Raw genomic sequence first — 21,850 nt, forward strand, 5'->3', positions numbered from 1 at the left:
CTGTTATCAATTGGAAAAGTTAGATAATGATGAGCTAACATAAGGGGACAAAAGCAGCAACAAGAGGTCACAAAGAACACATTATAGTATTGAATAGAATATTTTCTTCTTATTATCTGTGGTGTTGGTTCGCGAAAAAAAAAAGCCAGTCTCTTGTGTTAAAGTACTCAAAAAACTGAAATTTTATGTTTATCGCTTTATTGAATAATCAACCTAGCTCCTTACAACTAATTACCATTGAAATCAGGGGAGAATTTAAGCTTAAAAAATGAGTCACCTGAATCCATGATCGTCCGACAAAACTCGATGTATTACCTGTATAATTTTAAAAATATATCAAATAGCAATTGAAGGAACCTATGAACACAAACAATTAGATGGTTCACTGGTTTAAGTGTCAATTTTCCACTTTGAGGTTGATGGATTGATTCCCAGATTCTGCATTTTCACAACCTTGCATTTTATTTTATTCACAAAAGTGTTTCTGCATTCAACCTTTTTTAAACTTCTTCTAATGACTTTTCTTATAATAAAATTTATTTATTTTGCAAATGTATTTAATATTTTTCTTATGAAAAACCTATATTTATTATTGCTAAAATAAATAAGGCCCCTCAAATTTGAAAGCCTAAATTAGTTGCCTTTTTTCTTAAAGGGACAGAGCCGCACCTGACAATGATGCACCTGTTCTCTTGAAATTCTAGATTCGCCTCTGATTGCTATAGGAAAACATAATTAGTAGATAACCTGAAGTAATCTACTTTTAATTTCTTTAAATTTTTCATGTGTAAACTGTCAGTAGACTTAAGGGGTGCTAACATTACTCAACGCTAAGAGTGAAAAATACTAGTGGTACTTATTTCTTTGCTTAAATGGTTGGTTCAACTCAAACACATTAATAGACCTGTACATGCATGTGATCATCATTGATTGCGTCTTTTCCATCACCATATATGCCTCACCTCCATTCCATCTCACCATATATACAAATTCCCGTGACATCTAGATAAATTTCACATCAACAAAAAAGGGGAGATACCTTAACTCTTACGACTCATTTTAAAGTCGTGTAGGCCAAGGCTCAAAAGTCGATAATATCACTAGTGAACTGAGTTGTTATAGTAGGAATTCCTTAATAATAGCTTACAACACTTCGCCCTCCTTTATTCGTATATTGTTTTTAATTATAAAATTGAACCAAAAAATAAAAAATATTTGAGCTACTTATAATTATGAATTAATGAACCACAACCCTATTAGGAACTTGAAGACGACATTTCTTTCCAGAAAAAAAAAAAAAGGAAAAATTATAATGAGAGATTTTGTTGTTATTTTGACTATTTTAAGCTCGAAAATTTAACGGACCACTTCAAAGGTCATAAGAAACTCCTATAACGGCCACCTATAACCATTTATCTATAGGTCAGATGCTTGTTTAACGCTATAAAATGCTTGCTTGATACGGCAAATATATATAGCGATAAAATAATTTTAAAGATGAATTATCGATTTTATTAATCCGTAGTGTACATACTGAATATATTTCAATAATCAGAGTTCTTTTATTTGTTTGCATGATTGATGTTTTTTTCTATCATTATTGATTATGCATGTGATGTCTGTTATATATACAGTCCATTATGTAAATGATCATTGTATAAAATGTCTTGGCCAACGTACTTGCAACTGTGAAATAAATAGTGTGTTGGATCATTTGATTTTTTTCAAACTCATAAATAACTGCTTGTCGTTTGTGTACAATTAATTAAGTGTCAACTCAAATAAATAGTTGAGCGTTTTCAAATTCTAGCCTTGAATATGAATGTTTTTGAAACACATTATGAGAAAAAGATACAGATGTTAAACATCAAGTGGGAAAGAATCATATGTCAGGAAAAAGACATAGAGAGTACACTATAACCCTTTGGCTCGGGACTTTCATAATGGAGGTGTCAAATTTGGAAGCCCTCGCTTGTGATAATAGGGAGTAGGCTGTTTGGGTCGAGCTCGTCATATCAGACGGAGCTAGTTTATCTAGTACGATTTACTTTTTTGTGTGCTTTGCAAGTTATTGCGTGCTTTGGTGAATGGAAAAACAACATAGTTATGGAGTGATAAATAAAAAATTATGATTAATCTGTGTGGTTAATAATCTTAACAAAGCAACAAACACAAAATTTAAAGTTTGTTCAAAGTCTCAGTTAGACAGCTACAGCTAAGCGTGCCTTCTTATGATTTATTTATTTATGATCGTGGTTTCTAAGCCAGCTTTCGTACATCTCGACTAATTTCACAGGATATTTGTCATTCCCATCAACATGTAATAAGTAACTCTGTCTATCAAGACTAGGACGGATAAGAAGAATCACCTAATATTTTTTGACTTCACTTAATGTTGAACCTGAGACCTCATATTATCAACTACTTCATTGACTACGGTGCATGCATTTCATATGATTTTATGAATCTGCTTCTTTTGTTTTTTCCTATTTAATTTATTTTTATGTAGTGACTACACACAATGAACTGAATTGTCTTTTGGCTCTTTCTTGCTGTTATCAATTGGAAAAATTAGATAATGATGGGCTATCATAGGGGACAAAAGAGCAACAAGAAGTTACAAAGAACACATTATAGTATTGAATAGAATATTTTCTTCTTATGATCTATCGTGTTGGTTCGAAAAAAAACCCGCAGTCTCTTGAATTAAATTACTCAAAAACTGAAATTTTATGTTAGAAATAGAAAAACATAATTAATAGATAACTTGAAGTAATCTACTTTTTAATTTTTAAAAATTTTTCATGTGTAAAATGTCAGTATACTCAAGGGGTGCTAACATTACTTCCTCTCCTTCAAACCGCACTTGTCCTTAAACGCTAAGAGTGGAAAGTACTAGTTATATTTTTTTCTTAACTTAAATGGTTGGTTCAACTCAAACATATATCAATAATAACGTACGTACAACTGCACATGCATGTGATCATCAATTTTTTTTTTAAAAAGAATTCAAATTGATTGTGTCTTTTTCATCACCGTATATGCCTCGCCTCCATTCCATCTCACCATACGTGCAAATCATGCTCGTGACACCCTAGACAAATTTCACATCAACAAAAAAAAGGAGATACCTTAACTCTAACGACTCATTTTAAAGTCGTGTAGGCCAAGACTCAAAAACCAATAATATCACTAGTGAACTAAGTTGTTATAGTAGGAATTCCTTAATAATAGCTTACAACACTTAAGATTAACCTCCGTAAGTGTCAAATAAGAATATTTTGGACAAATTTAGTAGAATGACCAAGTTTATTTCTGGTTTCTGTTACAATTTATAATCTCAGTCAAGTATAATAAAACCAGCAAAATGACTATTTGGTAATACACAGAATATATGTCATTTTATTATAAGCGACAGAGAACTTCAGAGCATTTTGCTGCAGCAGCCAAGCCACTAATGATAGCCCCTTCAACATTTGGACCAACACAAAAGTCTCCGCATACTGCCAGCCTTTTCTTCGCGTCCCAAAGGCATTTCTCATTTTCTGCTATGCTTATTGCTGGGAACGCACTGCCCCTGACGAATTCACACGCGATAGCAACATAAATATGACATGAAACATACGTACAGCAACAAGCAAGAAGAAAGTAATACATGTCTAAGTACTTCAATCCACCAACATGACTACACAACTGCCATCTGAGACTGATACGATTCCAAGACAAGATTTTAGCTCAAGCATTTTTTTCTTTTTCTTTCTTCCCATCAGGATAATGGTTGTGCCCGATTGCCCGGGCTAGATTGAGTACCTCTACAGCTCTACCTATCCATCATGTACATGCATCTTCCTATTAATATAGATATCGAGTAATAGTTTGATTTTTTGGAAACCTGAGGCATTGTTTTAACACTATATCTCCACAAGATATGTTGTGTGTGGTAAAATTATAAGTGTGATTTTTTGTCTATTTCAAATTAAGGAATGCATGCAGCTAACTAAATCCGAAACTGAAATGAGCAACTGTATATGTTAGATACTGACCATCGATGAGCTTTCTTAAAGAATGCCTGAGGTATACTGAGCTTTGTGCTTTGAAATTCTTGAAATAGTTCTTCAGCTACTTTCGTTAATGTTGCACTGGAAGGCTTCTGAAGTCCTGTCTGGGCAATAACATCCTGAGCATACTCCGCAGTAGAGTGCAACACCCAGCATTCACTTCATTGGGGGAAAGAAAAGAACATAATCAAATACAGCAATAAATATAGGTGAAATTGACCAAATACGATGTTCAATTTACTCGCAATATTCATCTACTGCATTTCTCTTTTTCTTTTTTGTTGTCAGCCACAATATTGATATGCTCATTAACAACATAAACATATACCTATTGCATGAACGCCCTGGTTTGCTGCTGTCACAGAATGCCCGATGTAGAACTTTTGAGCTCTTGAATGAGAAGCCTCGTATTGGTATCTCAAATATGGTAGGAAGAGAGACATATTCCATCAGGAAATTTCAGGTATGATAGCCATCAAGACAAGTTCTAATCAACAGTATCAGCTAGTAGGCTAAGTAGCAAACAAATCACTTTTTATTTCGATCAAGTCATGAGATACTAAAAGATTTTCTGACATTCATCAAAATGAAATCTGTGGTTACAGAGCACATCTTACCTCTGTCAAAGGCTCTTCAAACGCCAACATGAGAGCAAAACAAGGATTAACAGGAATTTCTGTCATCTTCAACGATATTTCTGGAAATTTTTCCATGTCTACATGAAAGAAGCAAGATCTAATAGATAACGTTGCTGACATGTCTTGATAGAAGGGAGGTTACATATCGTTACTGGAAAAGAAATTAGACATGATACAATAATTGTCCGGTTAAATGCAGACCTTGTTAACTTATCAAAGAATGCCAATATTATTAAAGCAAAACAGCTAGGAACAAACCAAAAACAGTCCATATGAAAAGATACATGTCAATATGAGCTTAACATATAAAAGAACAGATAGGATGCTGAGACGTTGTACATGGCAAGGTTTATGTACCACAGTACCAGTGACAACACAAAAGCAAGGAGTAAAGATGATTGAATATAACTCAGTCAAATACAATGATCACAAAGATGTAGCGACAACTTGATACGATGGCCCTCCAACATCTCCAAGCATATGAGACACTTTTGAAAAAAAAAAAAAAAGGGCTATTATTTAAGTACGTTGTATAATATTAGACTCTCATATTTTCAGACACCTAATATAAACTCTCTTATTATCCCTTCTTGACCACAGTTGACAAAATATACTATTTAGACTTATCCTGCTGGAGCCTGAACCATTAAAAAAAGGAAAGTCCATTCCAGCGATTGTCAAAGCACAAGTAAACAACTGGCTGGAAGTAGGTGACATATCTCACAAAACAACAACATATTTTATTATGTAGGTCTTGAAAAAATGCAACTGTAATCAACAACTATTAAGGTCAACCCAATGAAATTATTAAGACAACAAAAGAATGTAGAGATATGTCTTACCAATAGGTACAGGTTTCCCTGTTACATTAGTGAACCTTTGTGAAAATGTACTTTTGTCTGATGTCACCACTCCCTTGAAGTAGCCAAGACTTTCGCCATTTAAACCCATCAATGACCATGAATCTTCATTATCCAACCACTCCAACCTCCCAACGCCTACCCCAAACCTACTTTGAACTCCTACATAGTTCAAACAGAAAAAAAAGTAAATATCGTGCAGTAGTTCATCTTAGTGAAAAAACATTTCAAAGAACGAAATTCAGCAATATTAGCCGCATACCAGGCTCCTGGCATAACGATTTACAAATTGAATTCATTCCTGGAACACCGACATATTTCTTCTCCAAACCTTCCTGAATTAAAATAAGAGTAAGCAACAACACTACCAGTAAAAGCTCATTACTATATGCATGTGCCGCTGTGGCAATGTGCTAATATTAAATTATACGGCAGTAAAAATGCAAATTTTCCATAGAGAAAACTACACATTTGCTTTTATCATTTTCCGATATTGTACTTATGTTGTTCTCTCAACACTATATACGAAATGCAGGTGCTTAACTAAGACGCCTCACACTCTGTGTGCGAGGTGAGTAAGGCATAAGAATCCTTTGGGACATCGGCCAGGAACGCCGACATATTTCTTAATCTCAATAATCTTCTATTTAGTCATTTACTTGGAACTTTCCAAGATAAACCACTTACACATAGAATAATCCCTTAGTTACAACATGTGCATAAAAGCTTCCTCTAGTGAATGAATTGAATAAATAAATCTATACCTATATCGGCTATAACAATCCAAATGAATGGTCAAAAAGAACGTGTACAAACACCCTTTCCTTTTTTGGTCTTAAATATAAACAATGTGAACACAACCTACCAACCAATCCATCAAAAACACATTTTGAAAAACAGTACTCCTAATAAACAAAAAAAGTAAAAGAAAGCAGGCTGAACACAATCTACAAAGTAATAGTCCTTAATATATTAGCAAATGAAAACAGTCAGCATATTCCATAACATACAAAGAAGATAAAAATAAAACTACTAGAAACAGTAAAAAAAAAACAAGTAACCTGTTCAATATCAAGAAATTGCTTAGAATCACAATCAAAAGTAGCAAACTTTTCTTTCCATTCTGCAACAAGTCCTTTTGATTGCCACTCACAAATAAGTCTCAACACATCAGGATTTTTAGCTGAGAAATAAGAAACCCCATGATCAAAATGCAGCTCCCTTCCATCTTCTGTCATTTCTCTAATTCAAGATTCAATTTTTAAGAAACCCCATTACATAATTTATGAAAAAATTTCATAAATAAAAAAACCCCAATACCTTCTTTGAGACATACGGCCACCTGGGCCTCTTCCAGATTCAAAAAGGGTTACTGAAATTCCATTCTTGGCTAAAGTAGATGCACAAACAGCTCCTGAAACTGAGGAAAAAGAACCCCTTTTGATCAGTTTACAGTAAAAAATTCACAATTTTGGTCTGGTGGNGTGGTGGGGGGGGGGGGGGGGGGGGGGGGGGGGGGGGGGGGGGGGGGTGCTTACTTCCACTACCAATTACAGCAACTTTAGCAGCAACATTTGCCATTGATTTTCTCTTCTAACTCAAAGGGAAGAAAGGGGAAAATTTGATGTTTAGAAATTTATTACTATTATTAGTTAGAGAAATAAGTGATTGTTATTTATCCACATCCATATATTATGATAAAACTTTATTAGGTTCAGAATTATTTTGCTCGAATTTTTTAAAAATATTGTTTGATACTCCATGTATTATATTCTTCAAATATTAGAATGTTGCGATATGTATTATTATCTATGTTAGTGATGAAATCTTTTAAAATATATATTTTTGAACGATTTAATATGTAGTATGATAGTCTATAGTATGAGACAAAATTGAGAGATGTTATTTTTTTTTATTTTTTTTAATACTTGAATAAAGAATTTTTGTCATGTAAGAATTATGAATATCCATTTAAACAAAGGGTGGAGCTAGCGAGAGAGAAGGAGGTTCAATTGAATTTTGTTGGTAAAAATAAGATTTTTATATATAAATTGTTAAAAAAAAATTATATAAGAAGATATTTAATATGATAGTAAAAATTGTTCAAGATTTACTTTAAATTATAAGTTTGAATTTTGATAGTATCATTATAAAAAGTCCTTATTTCATTTTCGAAGTCATTAATCAAATGATAGACAAACAATTTCAACATTAATTCATATAAAATTAGCATGACCGGAGATTATAGCATCTTCATTCATAATTATTAAATTTGAAGTCTTTCGATTTAGAATTACTTAAGATTCAATAGAAAGTTTGAAGCAAATATCTCAATAAAAGGATGAATTATTATGTAATGACTTTGTCTTATTCTATCTTTATTGTCATGATTTTCCCATTCACACATATTTTTAACTGAAAATGGATTTTATTATATAGTCAAATAACATGGCAAAAAGTCTCAATTCTTTAATTTGGCCAAAAACAAATCCACTACTTTGAAACTCTTGATTCAAAAATGTCAAATTACGTACATGCAAAAATTAAAACCTTTTGTCACTTATTAATATTGCCATTAGTTGGTCCTTTAAGAAACTGTAATTGTTGACCTAATTTTTTTTGGAATAAAGTTATCAAGTGGCTGCTTAAGAATATTTTTAAATATTTTTTTAGTCAACTCCCAATATTTTTATTTCAATCAAGTTGTTTACTTTTGAAAAATTTATAAACCCAAAATTGCACACCATTCACATTTCAGGTGTGGATAGTTTTTTTCTCTAGTAGACAAATTTTTTGATTATGTATATAAGAAGTATAAGCTAGAATAGTAACTATTGACTTTTTTTTTAGTTTAACTTTTTCAAATTTGTTTCAAATTTGGCTGAAAAACTTTTATCAAATCTTCAGTATCTTATCGGAGCTTGACTATTTTGAATTCGTATTGCGTAGCGCTTTATTTGGAGGAAACACTGTTTATCAAAAAAAAATTCACATTAAAGATTCAAATTCAAGATCTCTGATTAAGGAAGGAGTCGTCCATCCACGACTGTCTGCAATACATTCTTTTCCATTTTTTTTAGTTATTGCAAAAATTTCTTTCTAATAATAATTTAAGTGAAACAATTTAAAAAAACACCCAATGAAATCACACTTAACAAAACATATTTAGCGCAATAGATATATCAGAATGATAGTTTGTAGCAAATATCACCATATCTTTAAAAGATATTGAGACTATTTTCTATAACAATAAAAAATGGTAAATGATAAAGTGAAATTCAATTCACGAAATAATCTGATTTATAAAACTTTTTCAGTTTTTTCCAAAAAAAAAAAAAAATAGAATTTTTTTTCACCCTTTTTTTAAATAGAATTTTGTTAAAGTTAGGTGTGTGCATGGGTCCCAGACACGTGTTGGCGCCATATAAAACATTTGACAGCGTCACGCCAACAGCTACTAACGGATGCCCAACTTGATGGCAATAGTCATTTGTTATCTTCTATAGTTAAAATAATAATCTATCGGTAAAAGATGGTAGATATTTGATAAATCAAACAAAATAGAATAATAATCAAATAAAAGTCAAATTCAAGATACAAAATTTCCATTTTACGGTACTTACAATTAAGTGAGATTACTTTTTATTTCCAATTCTTAAGCATTAAAATTAAATAATATTTTTGTTTTTCTATTTGGTGTAGAGTGTCCTCATTCGAGCATCGATTAAGTTTATATCGAACCTTACATTCATATTTAGTTAACGTAACAAAATTTTCTTCATACTTAGGATTTGAATTCAAAATTTATTATTAAAGCTGGAGCAATCTCCCCACACAACCCATGTGGATTAAAATTGAATAATTTTACTTTAGCTGAGAACTAAGGTTACATCAAAAACAATTTATTTAACTTTATAAGATAAAAATAAAATTTCATACACATCATTTTCTTCACCAACTCCATTTGTGTAATTAAATTAGGAATACGTAGTAATAAGGTCTCTGCACATATTAATTCACTTGTGCAATTAGACGGGGAGACATGTTGTTGTTGTAAAATTAAATTTATTTGACTAGTAAGCGCCAAGGTTACGTCTTGTTATTTCACTTTCCTCGTAGCCTCATAGGACCAGACAAAGTCTTCTTCTTCTTCATCTATGTACTATTTTTGGGGCGTGTCTGCAATTATAAGTGTGAACAGGAAATTTTCCCTCTAAAAGACTTCCATAAGACTCAAGAATCTTGGGATCCATCCCATTTCACTTCTTTGGAAACCTCAAAAAAAAAAAAAAAACCCAAAAAAACAGCAAGATCACCTGTTTTTGTTTTCTGCTATTTTTTGAGGTAATTTTTATTTGAGTTATATCTTTTGGCTTCTTAAAGATTTGTTCTTTGATGGGTTTGTCTTCTTTTTCCTTTTAAAGTATTGTTTTTGTTCTTTTATGAATCTTGATTCCCTCATCTTTTATGTAGAGCTTGTAAAAAATGGCCTATTTGATGTCACTCTGTAGTTGTCTTTTTTTTCTCAAAGTTTGAATCTTTATGATAATGCCTCTAAATAATTGCTTCTTCTGTTTTTTCCTGTTTTTGTTTTTGGATTTTGTTGGGGTTGATTTTGAAGCAAACACTGAGCTAGAGTACTTTTAACATGAGCTTTGAAAGTCAGATATTAGGTAGATTCTGCTTAATTAGATAAACCATAATTGTATAATGCTTTATTTTTGTATTTGTATATGTTCTTTTGTTTTATGTTTTTCTCAATCTGGTAAACAGTTGAACCAACTTTGTGTTTTTGGCGGCTGATAAATTGTTTTCTTATGCTTCACTGTGTCCACCTTTTTTAGTTGTTGTGCCGAGGGTCTATCCCTACAAAGGTAGCGTTAAGGTCTGTGTACATCGTATCCTTCTTGTCGGATCGCGCTGGGTATGTGTTGTTGTGTCCATGTTTCACTTTGAGTTACCATTTTATTGGGAATTAACCATGATGCTTTTCTGCCAATTCCATTCTTAGGTGCATTTCTTCTAGCCTTGTGTGCTTCCAAGTTAAAATAGTCTTGACTTTGGTTATAGATAGGGTGAAAGTAGTCTCCTTATACGGTTTTGGAAAATCCTTGCGTCATGAGCTGGCTTTTCGGGTTGAGTTAGGCTAAAAGTTTGTTTCTTTAACATTCCATACCCCGTCAAATAAACTGAGTTGAAGTCCTTTTGCTTTGGTTAATGAAGAAGGAAAGAACAAAACAAATTGTAGCTTAAGAGAAAAGAGATTGAGGATGGTTTGACGTAACTATGCATGTATTGTCATGAATGAGCAGCTCACTATAGTTTGTTTCTGAAGATTTTACAGCTAAATGCAAGTTAACAAAAGAATAGTGAATCTGAGCTTAAATTACTTGACTACATTTAGTAGTTTGGACTTAATCGCCTCCCTCAAAGTTGATGTTGATTCGGGCTGCCCGACTTCTTTTAGGCATGAAGTACCCTCTTATAACCATGTTTGTCATGATTTCTTATGCTATCCTTTTATATTTTAGTGCATTTCGTATCAACTAGATTTGCCAATTTACTGGGCAGTTATAGTGAGTCTTTTCTTTAATTTTGCAGGCTCTGATTTTCATTGATATCATATACAGAAGGTCATTGGTGCATCCTAAAGTTATGACTTGCTTCCCTTTGTTCCGTAGAAAACATCAGTCATCAAGCAGGCATGCATCCGAATTTGATGATGGTAAGCACTAAAGGTCCGCCCATTATATAATTTTTGGATGTTCTTAGTAATTGTGACATTCAACATTCTTTTATCTTTTCGTATACCACATATAATTTTTTATGTATATTGAAAAGATACTAATAAGTTGATTCACAACAGAGCTCTCTGGCGTCAAGAATGTCACTCTTTTCTCCCATAAGCAGTTACGAATTGCCACCGATGATTTTAGTACTCTGAATAAAATTGGAGAGGGTGGATTTGGTTCTGTTTATAAGGTAATGACAACTGTTCTCCTTCTACCTTGTTATGAATTGGTGGTTCAAATATTATGTGTTTAAGAAGTCTTATGGATTTTTACTATATGATGCTATGAGCAGGGAAGGCTAAAAAGTGGAAAGATGGCTGCTATAAAGGTTCTTTCAAGTGAATCAAAGCAAGGTGTCAGGGAGTTCTTGACAGAAATTAAAGTAATTTCAGACGTTGACCATGAAAATCTAGTCAAACTCTATGGCTGTTGTATAGAAGGCGATCACAGGATATTGGTCTACAACTATCTTGAAAATAACAGCCTTGCTCAAACGCTTCTCGGTAATTTTGTTTTCCTGGATTTTTCAACAGTACTTTTAGATGTTCACCGAGTGTTTTAGACGTAATATTGAGTCAGTTTATCTTCCTTTGTATGTATAGCTCAACTATTCTGGTGAGCCTGAATCTAATATTCACTCTTGGATGGGTGCAAACCAGCTAATTTGTTAATTTCTTACATTAACAAATTGCATTGCCTGAATAACATTTTTCTTGTTTCTAGCAAGAGCCAACTAGTTAACCTGTTTTGGTAATGTGTCGTTGTGCCAAGGGTCTACCGGAAACAACCTCTTTACCTCTACATAGGTAGGGTAAGGTCTGCATACATCCTCTCTTTCTCAGACCCCACTTGTGGGATTACACTGGGTATGTTGTTGTTGTAGCAAGAGCCAACTAGTGTTTCTTGACGATTGTGTCCCTCATCATCCTCAAATGTTTGACTGGATTGTATTTCATGCTTATAACATGGCCAATGTATTTAAAGTTGTCCTTAAGCAAGGTGTCATTTTTTCTTAGTGGGGTGGACGGGGTGGGGATTTATGAAGTGTGTTTCCAAGCTAACCTCTTGTAACAAGATGTTTGAGGTTTTAGTTCAGTTGAAAGTTAAAAGTCGAGAAGTCTGAGGAGTGTTATGTGCTTCACATGATTCACCACAAAGTTGATGTAGAACACATGGACTTGAATAATCTATCTGTTAAATGAGTAAAATGATTCTGTCGTCCTTACTGAATCTTGTAGAATTCTGTTGCTTTGTTTCTTGCTCCTTCTTGTGATTTTTATATCGTCAATCACTACATACAGATTCCTGATGTGCTTTTTTGAAGGCAAACTAGATAAACACATTGTTCCGAATTCCTATCAGCTTTAGATTAGGTGAATGCCCAATATTGTTTCCACTACTATGTTATGAATTGAGTTATACTAAATAAGATTGTGCTTTAAGTGGCTCCCTCCTTGTCCTCTATACTCCGTGGACAGCAAAAGTGATCGAGTTATATCAGTTGGATATGTTATTGTAATAACCAAACTAATCACTTTATACAAATGTTCTAGTTCATTGTAGTTCTATCTCTAAACACTCAAATCTAATTCTTCTGGATATTTTGCATACAGGTGGAGGACACAGTAGCATCCAGTTCAGTTGGCGAACAAGGACTAAAATTAGCATTGGAGTTGCGAAGGGGCTAGCTTATCTTCATGAGCAAGTGAAGCCACATATAATTCACCGTGATATCAAAGCGAGTAATATTCTCCTTGACAAAGACTTGACACCCAAGATTTCAGATTTTGGCCTGGCAAAGCTCATTCCCCCCAACGCTACTCATGTTAGTACACGTGTGGCAGGAACCATGTAAGTACACACGTGGTACAATAGCTTTCTGCTAAGTAATTCCATGTACTTACTCCAGTCTTTCTGCTATCTTCACGTGCCTTTTTCCTCTCTTTTACTTGCTCTTTTCTACTAAATGCTCCTAGTAGTGAGTATCTAATTTCATTAACTCAAATCCATGTCTTTTTTCCAGTGGTTATTTGGCACCAGAGTATGCAATTAGAGGCCAGGCAACACGTAAATCAGATGTCTACAGTTATGGTGTTCTTCTGATCGAAATCGTCACTGGAAGATGCAACACAAACTCGCGTTTACCTATTGACGAACAATATCTCCTTGAAAGGGTATGACTTTTCAAACCATACATTCATTTTAATTATTGCATGATTGCTTCATATGGCGAGAGCACAAGCAAAAAACTGAAACATGATGCTAACTGATTCATGAATTCACAAGCTATAAAACTAATCTTTTGGAAGAAAATGAAATATCCACGCGACGCAACAATGAAATCATCTCTGCAAGATCAACATAGAACATAAAAGAGAAGAATGAATCATTTTCTTTGCTTCTCTCTTTTCCTTAGTGTCTACAATCTTCAAATGAATATGCTGAAAGCTGTGTTTGACTATTTTCGTGTGTGTGTTACAGACGTGGCAACTTTATGAAAGAAAGGAATTGGTATTGCTAGTAGACACGTCTCTAGACGGGGATTTTGATGCTGAACAGGCCTGCAGACTCTTGAAGATTGGGCTCCTTTGCACTCAAGACTCCTTAAAGCTGCGGCCATCCATGTCTACGATTCTCAAGATGCTAACCGGTGAGATGGAGGTCAATGACAATAAGATAACAAAACCAGGCTTGATCTCCGATTTCATGGATCTCAAGATTAAAAGTAGTGATGCTGAACAAATTAACGCAGCATACGATTACGTCTTATCAGACAATACAACAACGTTGCCATCCACGAGTTCTTCTCAAGGTAACTCAACATTCACAACCGCTGCATATGATCAAAGCATTTGAGTTTAGATTTTTGGAGTGAATTGGAAAATTTTGGAGTGGTGGAGGGAAGGTAAATAGTTTGTATTTGGTTGAATATTACTTTCAACTTTGTTTTATTCTCTTTTTTTCCCCTCTGTACTTTTTTTGTAAATTGTTCATGTTGTTAGAAATAGTGTATGTTGTAAATTTGAGGTGTTGAATTCAAGAAATGTAATTTTCTCTAGCTGGTGTTTTATATTTATTAGTATTGTATTATAAATGTTTATTATTTTGAAACTTGCCATTGTAAAAGGACAATTTATCAAGGGTCTTTTGGTATATTAATCTTTAATGACAACATGTATGGTGATTTTGTAAAAGAAAAGTCATTTTGAGTGGCTTTATTCAAGCACTACTAAATTCAGCGACTTTGCTAAATAATTTCAATACTTAAGTGATCATTTTAGATATTTACTCCTTTGATGATACGATACACTACTGACCTCTCTTATCATTTTTTTAGTAGAATAGAAGATAAATCAATTAAAAGGCTACTTGGGTTATTATGTTGTCCACTTGCGTGTCTATTGCAAAAAACTTTTCTACGTTTACAAGGTAAGATAAGATTGTGTAAACACATTGCACTTTTTAGATTTCAACTACGAAATTGCACGGAATATGTTGTTATCGAAAAAAGTAGCTTTATGTGATTATTACCTAACTTGAGTACAATTTCTATCAAGAATTACCTAACTTGAGTACATGTATTTCATTTAAAATAATGTTTCTCCAATTGTATTCATGTATTAAAATTTATAATAAAGTAGCAGGGTCTGTAGGAGTTACTATTTATTGTTTTCATTAGTTATTTGTAATAGCAATCTCTGTGTTACTAACGATGAACAATTTTCTTGTAAGCTTTTATCAATCAATATAAAGCTTAGTTTGTTGCTTTCATCGTGGACAACCAACAAAAAGTCAGAATTATCTCGATTTTTCATGTGTATTAGTTGATGAATTTTTCGGAATATGTCTGATGGAGTCTGCTAGACTCCAAATTTTATCGGTTCATTCGTGATGACATAATAAATAATACTCATTATTTTTCAAGGACAAATGTCTTTTTTGTGGAGTTTTCAGGGCACAAAACATGAATTCGGGATCATTTTGACTTTTCATGTTTATTAGTCCATAAATTTTTTGAAATATATCTGATTGAGTCTATTTGACTCTAAATTTTATAGGTTCATTTGCAATGACAGTGTATGAAAATCATTATTTCTCAAGGACAAATATCATATATATTTTGTGAAAATTTTGAATCACAAAACAAAAATTCATAACTATTTCGATTTTTTGTATGTAATAATTCATAAAAATTTCGAAATATGTGATCGAGTGATCCAAAGAACAAAAATAGTGGGGCATGAAAAAATATTGTCCTTGGATTCTCTGTTTGTTAAAAGGTCAGGGCTCTTGATAGATTCTCTTGTCGACACTATTCTTGCTGTCTTTGAGCCATATTTTTATTTTATTTATAATAATAATATTTTTTTGGTACAATAATAATAACAATATATGATATGCATTGAATGATCAATTTCTTGTTGTCATGCACTGTATACTTTAAATTTTTTTATCACATAGTAATAATTAAAAAAATATATTGCCAACTCAGTATGTGTAGTTTGTAGTGTCGTGTTCAATTGGGGTGGATCCACCATTATAATTATAAATTTGGTAAAATTTAATAGTTTTAATTCATTTTTTTTTACTTATATTAAAAAATTATGTAATATACATAAATAATTTATTTATAATTTAATAAATAAATAAATAAAATAAATATAATTTATAAACTAAAAAAAAAACATAAATTCGCATATGAAAACGAAGTTGTCATAGTTCACAATTACATATAATAATAGAGTGGTTAGATCAAATTTTATGTGATAGGTATGTATTTGATAACATAATTTTATAGTAGGTTAAAAGTGAAAAACATTTGACTTTTAACTCTTAAGATTAATAAAGTAATAGAATTTGATGGTCAAAATAGATCAATACAAAACTGGTAAACAATTAACGTTTTTTGTTACAGATGATTGTCCGTTTTTAAGTATCCATAACTATATTCATTCTATATTCCATTATAAAAATAAGTATAAATTAATTTTCTCATTAAATTCATCTCGAATCTTATTTACTATTCTAATTACTTTATCTGATCAATATTACGCTATTATGATACATATATTAATACAAGTAGCTACCAAGACTACAAAATTATCATATAAGTATAATCATTTCAACAACTTATCTTACCTAATAGCCACTTACGATTTTTTTTTTTTAAAATAAAAGTTATTCCAATATAATTTCCAATTATAAAAGTCATGAGGCAAAAATGTCAAGTTGAAAACATATAAAGGATGTTTCCCTAAATACATAAACTAGTGGGACTGCTTTTGTAATTTTCAAAACTTTAATAATTGGCGGACTGAGGACCCAAGGAACAAAAGTCCAAATTTCATTCAATTTCAAATAGTAACTTTTTCAACAGCACACACGACCAACTAAATATTTTATTGCAAAAAAACAAAAAAGTTAAATTTATTTATTTATATTTATATAACCTATAGTTTTGAATTTTTTTTTTTAAAAAAAATATATATATATAAACAGTTCATAAATTCTATACCTACTCATACTTTACACCCTCACCTGATTATTCTTCCATCTGTTTTTATCTGTAGTTTTTGATTATTTTGTTTCATTTTGATCTTCGTTGATTTCTAGGGTTTCTGTAACAATTTGATTATCAAATTCTGTTAATCTTATAAGAATCAGTACTAAATGAAGAATGTGAATTGAGATTTTTGTAGTGAATTTTTGAGATTTTTTGGAGCTAAAAAAATGGGGATTTGCTATTCTTCAAGTAAAGGGAAGAAGAGTGAGGAGAAGGAATGTGATAGTAAGAATGAGAGTAGAAAAATTGATTTGAAGTTGAGGAAGAACAGTTCTTCTAATGGTGATTTTAGTACATTTATCAGTAAGTTGAGCAGCGGCGGAGGAGGCGGCGCCGGAGAAGGAACTGAGGAGAGAGGGCTTCAACAGATTCCGGGAAGGTTAATTGGGAATGGTGCTAGTAATGTTGGTTGTTTATATACTCAGCAAGGAAAAAAAGGTATCAATCAAGATGCCATGATCATTTGGGAGGTCTGTTTACTCAACTCTGTGAATGATAAAATGGTGCATGTGTGTTATTTTCCCTATTTTAAAATATATTTTTTCATGAATCGTGGTGTCCTGACCAGTTTGTGTGCAACTCGAGTAACATGCACTAGCTAACTCAGTCCACCAAGGCTAACTCTAGATGGGAAGAACTCACGTAGTATTTTTTGTCTCTGAGACCTCATAGTTCTCAATTTACTTCATGTACATGTTATATCCCACCAGTAGGAGTCTAGATGCTCCCTTGAGTGTGAATGTGAATATGCTATTTGTTCCTTAACACCTAAATGGGTATGTAGAGACAGTGACAGAGTCAGAATTTTCACTAAGGGGTGTTTAAATATAAAGAAATAAAATTACGTAGAAGCCAAGGGTGTCAATATGTAATATATATACATATAAAAATAGTTTTACCTGACTACATAGTGTAATTTTCTGACGAAGGGGTGTCAGTTGACACTTCTCAAATATATGTGTCTCCGCCACTGTGTAGAGATTGGATTTTGGTTATACTTACTCAATGTCTAATATGAAATTAGATTGATGCATTTGTTTAAAATTAATCCTTTTAAGCGGAGGGTCTATTAGAAACAACCTCTCTATCCCACAAAGGTAGGAGTAAGGTTTGCATACATCTCACCCTCTCTAGACCTTACACCATGTATGCTGTCATAACTGGAATCCCACTTAGTGTTAAGAGTTGAATCTTCGTAGGGGCTCATCAAAGATTTTGATTAGAGGAAGAGTAAAATGATGAATAATCTAAAAATGGATCAATTTGACGTTTTTTCCTTGTCTGTGATGGATATTTTTTTCTCTCTATTTAGTTTGGCATGAGCTTCCTTTAAGTAGCTTCGTTTGTGCCTGAGTTTCATTTTTGAGCTTTCATCATTTCAAATTTCCTGACTGCTCTGTTTCTTCTAGTACCTTTTTATTTGCTTTTGGGTTGTGGCAGCATTGACCGCATCATGTTGGAAGTCATGAATCTAAAAGTTGAATCTTTTATCTACGCATGCCTTTTTGTTCCTATGCTCCTTTTATTCGTCAGTTGGGATGGCTGTCTTAGCAAAACAACTTTACTGCTGATAACCAATCACCAAATGGTAGTTTACTAGAAGACCTCTATTCCCAGGCCTTCTTCGGAATTTTAATTGAGTTCTGCTTCATCTCGTTGCTATCATTGTTGAGCGTCAAAAATTATGTATTAGAAAAGCAAAACTATTATCCTTGTAAGAAGTGCAAGGTTGTAATTTTTTTTTGTTTGTTGTAACCACTTCCTTTTGGTTTCCAGCACTAACTTTGTGGTGAAGATTCTTATAATATACTGGAACATGTTACCTTCTCCAAAAAAAAAACATAGTTATTATCTCTTGTGTTTTGCTTGATCTATTAGTTGACAAACGATAAATTAATTTGTTCTTGTCTATTGGGTCAGTTTATGACTTGGTTGGAATGTTTCTACAATAGAATTATTGTTCGAGAAGCGATACAACCCTTTGTGGAGTATTCGATGGGCATGGTCCTCATGGTCATATGGTTGCAAGTAAAGTTCGAGATTATCTTCCAATCTTGCTGCGATCAGAGTGGGAAGGTAAATCCTGTGGTGATCAAAATGCTGTATCCAAGAATGGAAATACTAATGGAGGCTTACATTTTGATGACATCGTGGATGATGATTTGGTTGAATCAGTGGAAGCTGAGAACAATGAAAATTTCCCAGAAATCCATCTGCAAATTAAGAGGTCAATTTTAAGGGCTTTTAGATCAATGGATAAGGAACTGAAGTTACACCCCTCAATTGACTGTTTCTGCAGCGGGTCAACTGCTGTTACTTTGGTAATGCAGGTAGCTACCAGAATCTTGGTTTCTTTTAGCTGCAGCTGGAATTGATGCATTTAAAACTAGTGTAACTTCATTGAGGCTGGAAAAGCAGTGTCGTCCATACTTGTCCGACATCCATGGTTTGAATCATTGTGCATCAGTATCTAAGTGCATGTATACAATAGTTTCTTCTTGTACGTCTTTCAGTATCAAAATCATAGTGACGCCAAAGTTTGCTATGAACATGGTTCACACCTGCCAAGTAAATTCACAATGCACAAAAATATGATCCCCAGATTTACAAGCTTTCTGCTGCTCACTATCTAACCCCTCCGTGTCAAACTTTCTTGTGTTAGACATGCTTTGTGAGACACTAACCAACCAAAGAAGGCAATTTTTTTGGGGACTGTCGTGTAGTCTTCCAGATCATCCTCCAAGTCCAGTATATCTATGCCAATATGTAGTCAGATCATTCAAAAAATATTCTTGTAAACTGGAGAGTGCATTTTAGTGCTTCTCACATACTGTCAGAATGCAGAGCCTTTTCTTTACCTTGCACATCATATTGCATGTTTAATTAGTTTGTGTCCTGACTTATTGAGAAATTAGTTTGTGATTCTTCCTTAATCAACTGTTTCATGACTTTGTGTGTATGTGAAGTCGTGTAGAATTTTGGATTGATGAATATCTCTGTTGATCAGGATCCAGGATATGATGTTGAAACATTAAACTTTCAGAAAATAATATTGATTGAGTGGGAAGATTTGCACATGATTCTGCTTTTGCATGGTTATATTTGCATCACTAATTGCTTAGCGTCTTGAAAGAGGATAATAACTAATCTTCTGAATGTCTTCAGGGCCAGGATATATTTGTTGGTAATGTTGGTGATTCGAGAGCAGTTTTGGCAACAAGAGATAAAGACAACTCCTTAATGGCTGTACAGTTGACAGTAGATTTGAAGCCTAATCTTCCAAGTCTGTTTGTTCGTTTCTCTTCCCCGCCCCACCCAACACACACAGTGCACATTAGCTGAAGATGGAATCACTTACATTTACTTCAATTGTTTGAACTCAGTAGTTTTTGTCTTCCTCTTGTAGGAGAAGCTGCTAGAATCCATAAATGTAAAGGAAGGGTTTTTGCACTGCAAGATGAGCCAGAGGTTGCACGTGTGTGGTTGCCAAACTGCGACTCTCCAGGTTTGGCAATGGCCAGAGCCTTTGGTGATTTCTGTCTCAAAGATTTTGGGTTAATTTCTGTGCCTGATGTGTACTATCACCACATTACTGAAAAGGATGAGTTTGTCCTCCTAGCAACTGATGGGGTATTTTTCTTTATCTCATGTTGTTTAATCCTGCCTCAACCATACCGAAAACATACAACATCTTATTCGTTGTGATACCACATTTATATTGTTGGATTCTTAATATTTTTACTTTCGTGATGTAGGTTTGGGATGTCCTTTCTAATAAGGAAGCTGTGGATATTGTGGCCTCCGCTCCAAGTCGTGCAACAGCTGGCCGAGCTCTTGTTGACTGTGCTACCAGAGCATGGAGGCTAAAATATCCAACATCAAAGAATGACGACTGTGCTATAGTATGCCTTTACCTAAACTCAACACCTGTTCTTGATGTCAAGGTGATAGAAGGCCAAAATAAGCTGACAAATTCCCCTGAAGCTGAAATTAAGACAAATACTATAAATGGAAATAAGCTGACAAATTCCCCTGAAGTGGAAACTAAGCTGACAAATTCCCCTGATGTGGAAATTAAGACAAATACTATAGATAGAAATGTTGGAAGATCAGATACTGAAGCTATTTCAACTTCTCAGACTGCCGGTTGTGAAGATCTCAACTCTACCAAGGATGACAGTGAGATAGTTCCAGTCGTTGAGTCACTGGAAGAACAACATCCGGATAAGGGTGTTGGCCAGTCTAAGAGAAGTATTGCTGAGTTCCTCTCAACTGCACAAGATGATGAATGGTCGGCCCTCGAGGGAATTTCTAGGGTTAACAGTCTTCTTAGTCTTCCTAGATTCTTGTCTGTTGAAAAAAGGTCTAACAGTTGGAGAAGAAAATGGTTATGAGACATCAATGCCTCGATATCATTGGTATCCCCTGTTGCTGTTGTCAAAAGATTCTGTAAATGAAACTTATAGGTGTAGCTTTTCAGTTAAATTGCCAAATTAGATGGCCGAATGACCTGAAGCTATGTTGTTCAGACCCTCTAAAAATGTTGTTGCATCCGCATTAACTCCTTCAAAAATGGTAGCTTTTGGAGGACCTGACACATCTGGACAGTACTTTTTAAGATTCGGAGCAACACAGGCCTAAAGTGACAGATTGTTGTTGTTCTTGTGGGACTGAAATTTGTGTGCAAGGCCATGGAAGAGGGATCAGTAGGAAATGACTAGTATTTGTTTGTGTAGTTTTTCTTTCCTTTTCCCTTTTATCCATCTTATCTACTGCAATTGATTTCCTTTTGTTCAGCTATGAGCTTCTGATTCACTCCTGGTAGCACATATCTAGTTTTTCTTGCCATTTATCCTGTATTTTATGATTTTAAAATTTCAGTTTGGTGTGTTTTGAACTTTGTTGCTTGTGTGACTGCGATGATAATTCATGTCCTGAT

The 21,850-nt window shown here is 33.5% G+C and overlaps 3 protein-coding genes across 4 annotated transcripts; 2 read left to right on the forward strand and 1 right to left on the reverse strand.

The window, feature by feature from the left end:
• Window positions 1-3,260: 3,260 nt before the first annotated feature.
• Window positions 3,261-7,251, reverse strand: LOC125866123 (uncharacterized). Its single transcript, XM_049546421.1, has 9 exons — window positions 7,095-7,251; window positions 6,877-6,976; window positions 6,618-6,798; window positions 5,819-5,891; window positions 5,539-5,718; window positions 4,676-4,773; window positions 4,387-4,475; window positions 4,044-4,217; window positions 3,261-3,577 (listed from the first exon to the last, which is right to left on the reverse strand). Exons 1-9 carry the CDS (start codon window positions 7,135-7,137, stop codon window positions 3,406-3,408), a joined length of 1,110 nt encoding a protein of 369 aa, XP_049402378.1. The 5' UTR covers window positions 7,138-7,251; the 3' UTR covers window positions 3,261-3,405.
• Window positions 7,252-9,669: 2,418 nt separating this feature from the next.
• LOC125866213 (cold-responsive protein kinase 1) lies at window positions 9,670-14,406 on the forward strand. Its single transcript, XM_049546529.1, has 7 exons — window positions 9,670-9,900; window positions 11,158-11,281; window positions 11,423-11,538; window positions 11,641-11,851; window positions 12,962-13,199; window positions 13,372-13,522; window positions 13,830-14,406. The coding sequence occupies exons 2-7, from the start codon at window positions 11,212-11,214 to the stop codon at window positions 14,202-14,204; spliced, it is 1,161 nt and encodes a 386-aa protein (XP_049402486.1). The 5' UTR covers window positions 9,670-9,900; window positions 11,158-11,211; the 3' UTR covers window positions 14,205-14,406.
• A 2,485-nt stretch (window positions 14,407-16,891) lies between these two features.
• Window positions 16,892-21,648, forward strand: LOC125866212 (probable protein phosphatase 2C 6). Of its 2 annotated transcripts, none has more exons than XM_049546526.1 (5): window positions 16,892-17,381; window positions 18,864-19,241; window positions 20,077-20,194; window positions 20,318-20,541; window positions 20,667-21,648. In XM_049546526.1, exons 1-5 carry the CDS (start codon window positions 17,079-17,081, stop codon window positions 21,303-21,305), a joined length of 1,662 nt encoding a protein of 553 aa, XP_049402483.1. In that variant the 5' UTR covers window positions 16,892-17,078; the 3' UTR covers window positions 21,306-21,648. The 2 variants fall into 2 exon arrangements, with proteins under 2 accessions (XP_049402483.1, XP_049402485.1); XM_049546528.1 differs by having other exon boundaries at window positions 17,226-17,381; window positions 18,832-19,241.
• Window positions 21,649-21,850: the final 202 nt, after the last annotated feature.

The sequence above is a fragment of the Solanum stenotomum genome, chromosome 5, assembly GCF_019186545.1.
Source record: "Solanum stenotomum isolate F172 chromosome 5, ASM1918654v1, whole genome shotgun sequence".
Classification (NCBI taxonomy): domain Eukaryota; kingdom Viridiplantae; phylum Streptophyta; class Magnoliopsida; order Solanales; family Solanaceae; genus Solanum; species Solanum stenotomum.

Excerpts from the sequence above, each read along its gene's own strand:
- LOC125866123 (XM_049546421.1), bottom strand. The coding sequence starts at position 7,137 with ATGGCAAATGTTGCTGCTAAAGTTGCTGTAATTGGTAGTGGAA. Across the intron at positions 4,476-4,675 it reads TTGAAGAGCCTTTGACAGAG|ATACCAATACGAGGCTTCTC; the intron begins GTAAGATGTGCT and ends ACCATATTTGAG. Across the intron at positions 4,218-4,386 it reads CCAGGGCGTTCATGCAATAG|TGAATGCTGGGTGTTGCACT; the intron begins GTATATGTTTAT and ends CCCCCAATGAAG.
- LOC125866213 (XM_049546529.1), top strand. The coding sequence starts at position 11,212 with ATGACTTGCTTCCCTTTGTTCCGTAGAAAACATCAGTCATCAAGCAGG. Across the intron at positions 11,852-12,961 it reads CCTTGCTCAAACGCTTCTCG|GTGGAGGACACAGTAGCATC; the intron begins GTAATTTTGTTT and ends TTTTGCATACAG. Across the intron at positions 13,200-13,371 it reads ACACGTGTGGCAGGAACCAT|TGGTTATTTGGCACCAGAGT; the intron begins GTAAGTACACAC and ends TCTTTTTTCCAG.
- LOC125866212 (XM_049546526.1), top strand. The coding sequence starts at position 17,079 with ATGGGGATTTGCTATTCTTCAAGTAAAGGGAAGAAGAGTGAGGAGAAG. Across the intron at positions 17,382-18,863 it reads ATGCCATGATCATTTGGGAG|AATTATTGTTCGAGAAGCGA; the intron begins GTCTGTTTACTC and ends TTTCTACAATAG. Across the intron at positions 20,542-20,666 it reads TCCTCCTAGCAACTGATGGG|GTTTGGGATGTCCTTTCTAA; the intron begins GTATTTTTCTTT and ends TTCGTGATGTAG.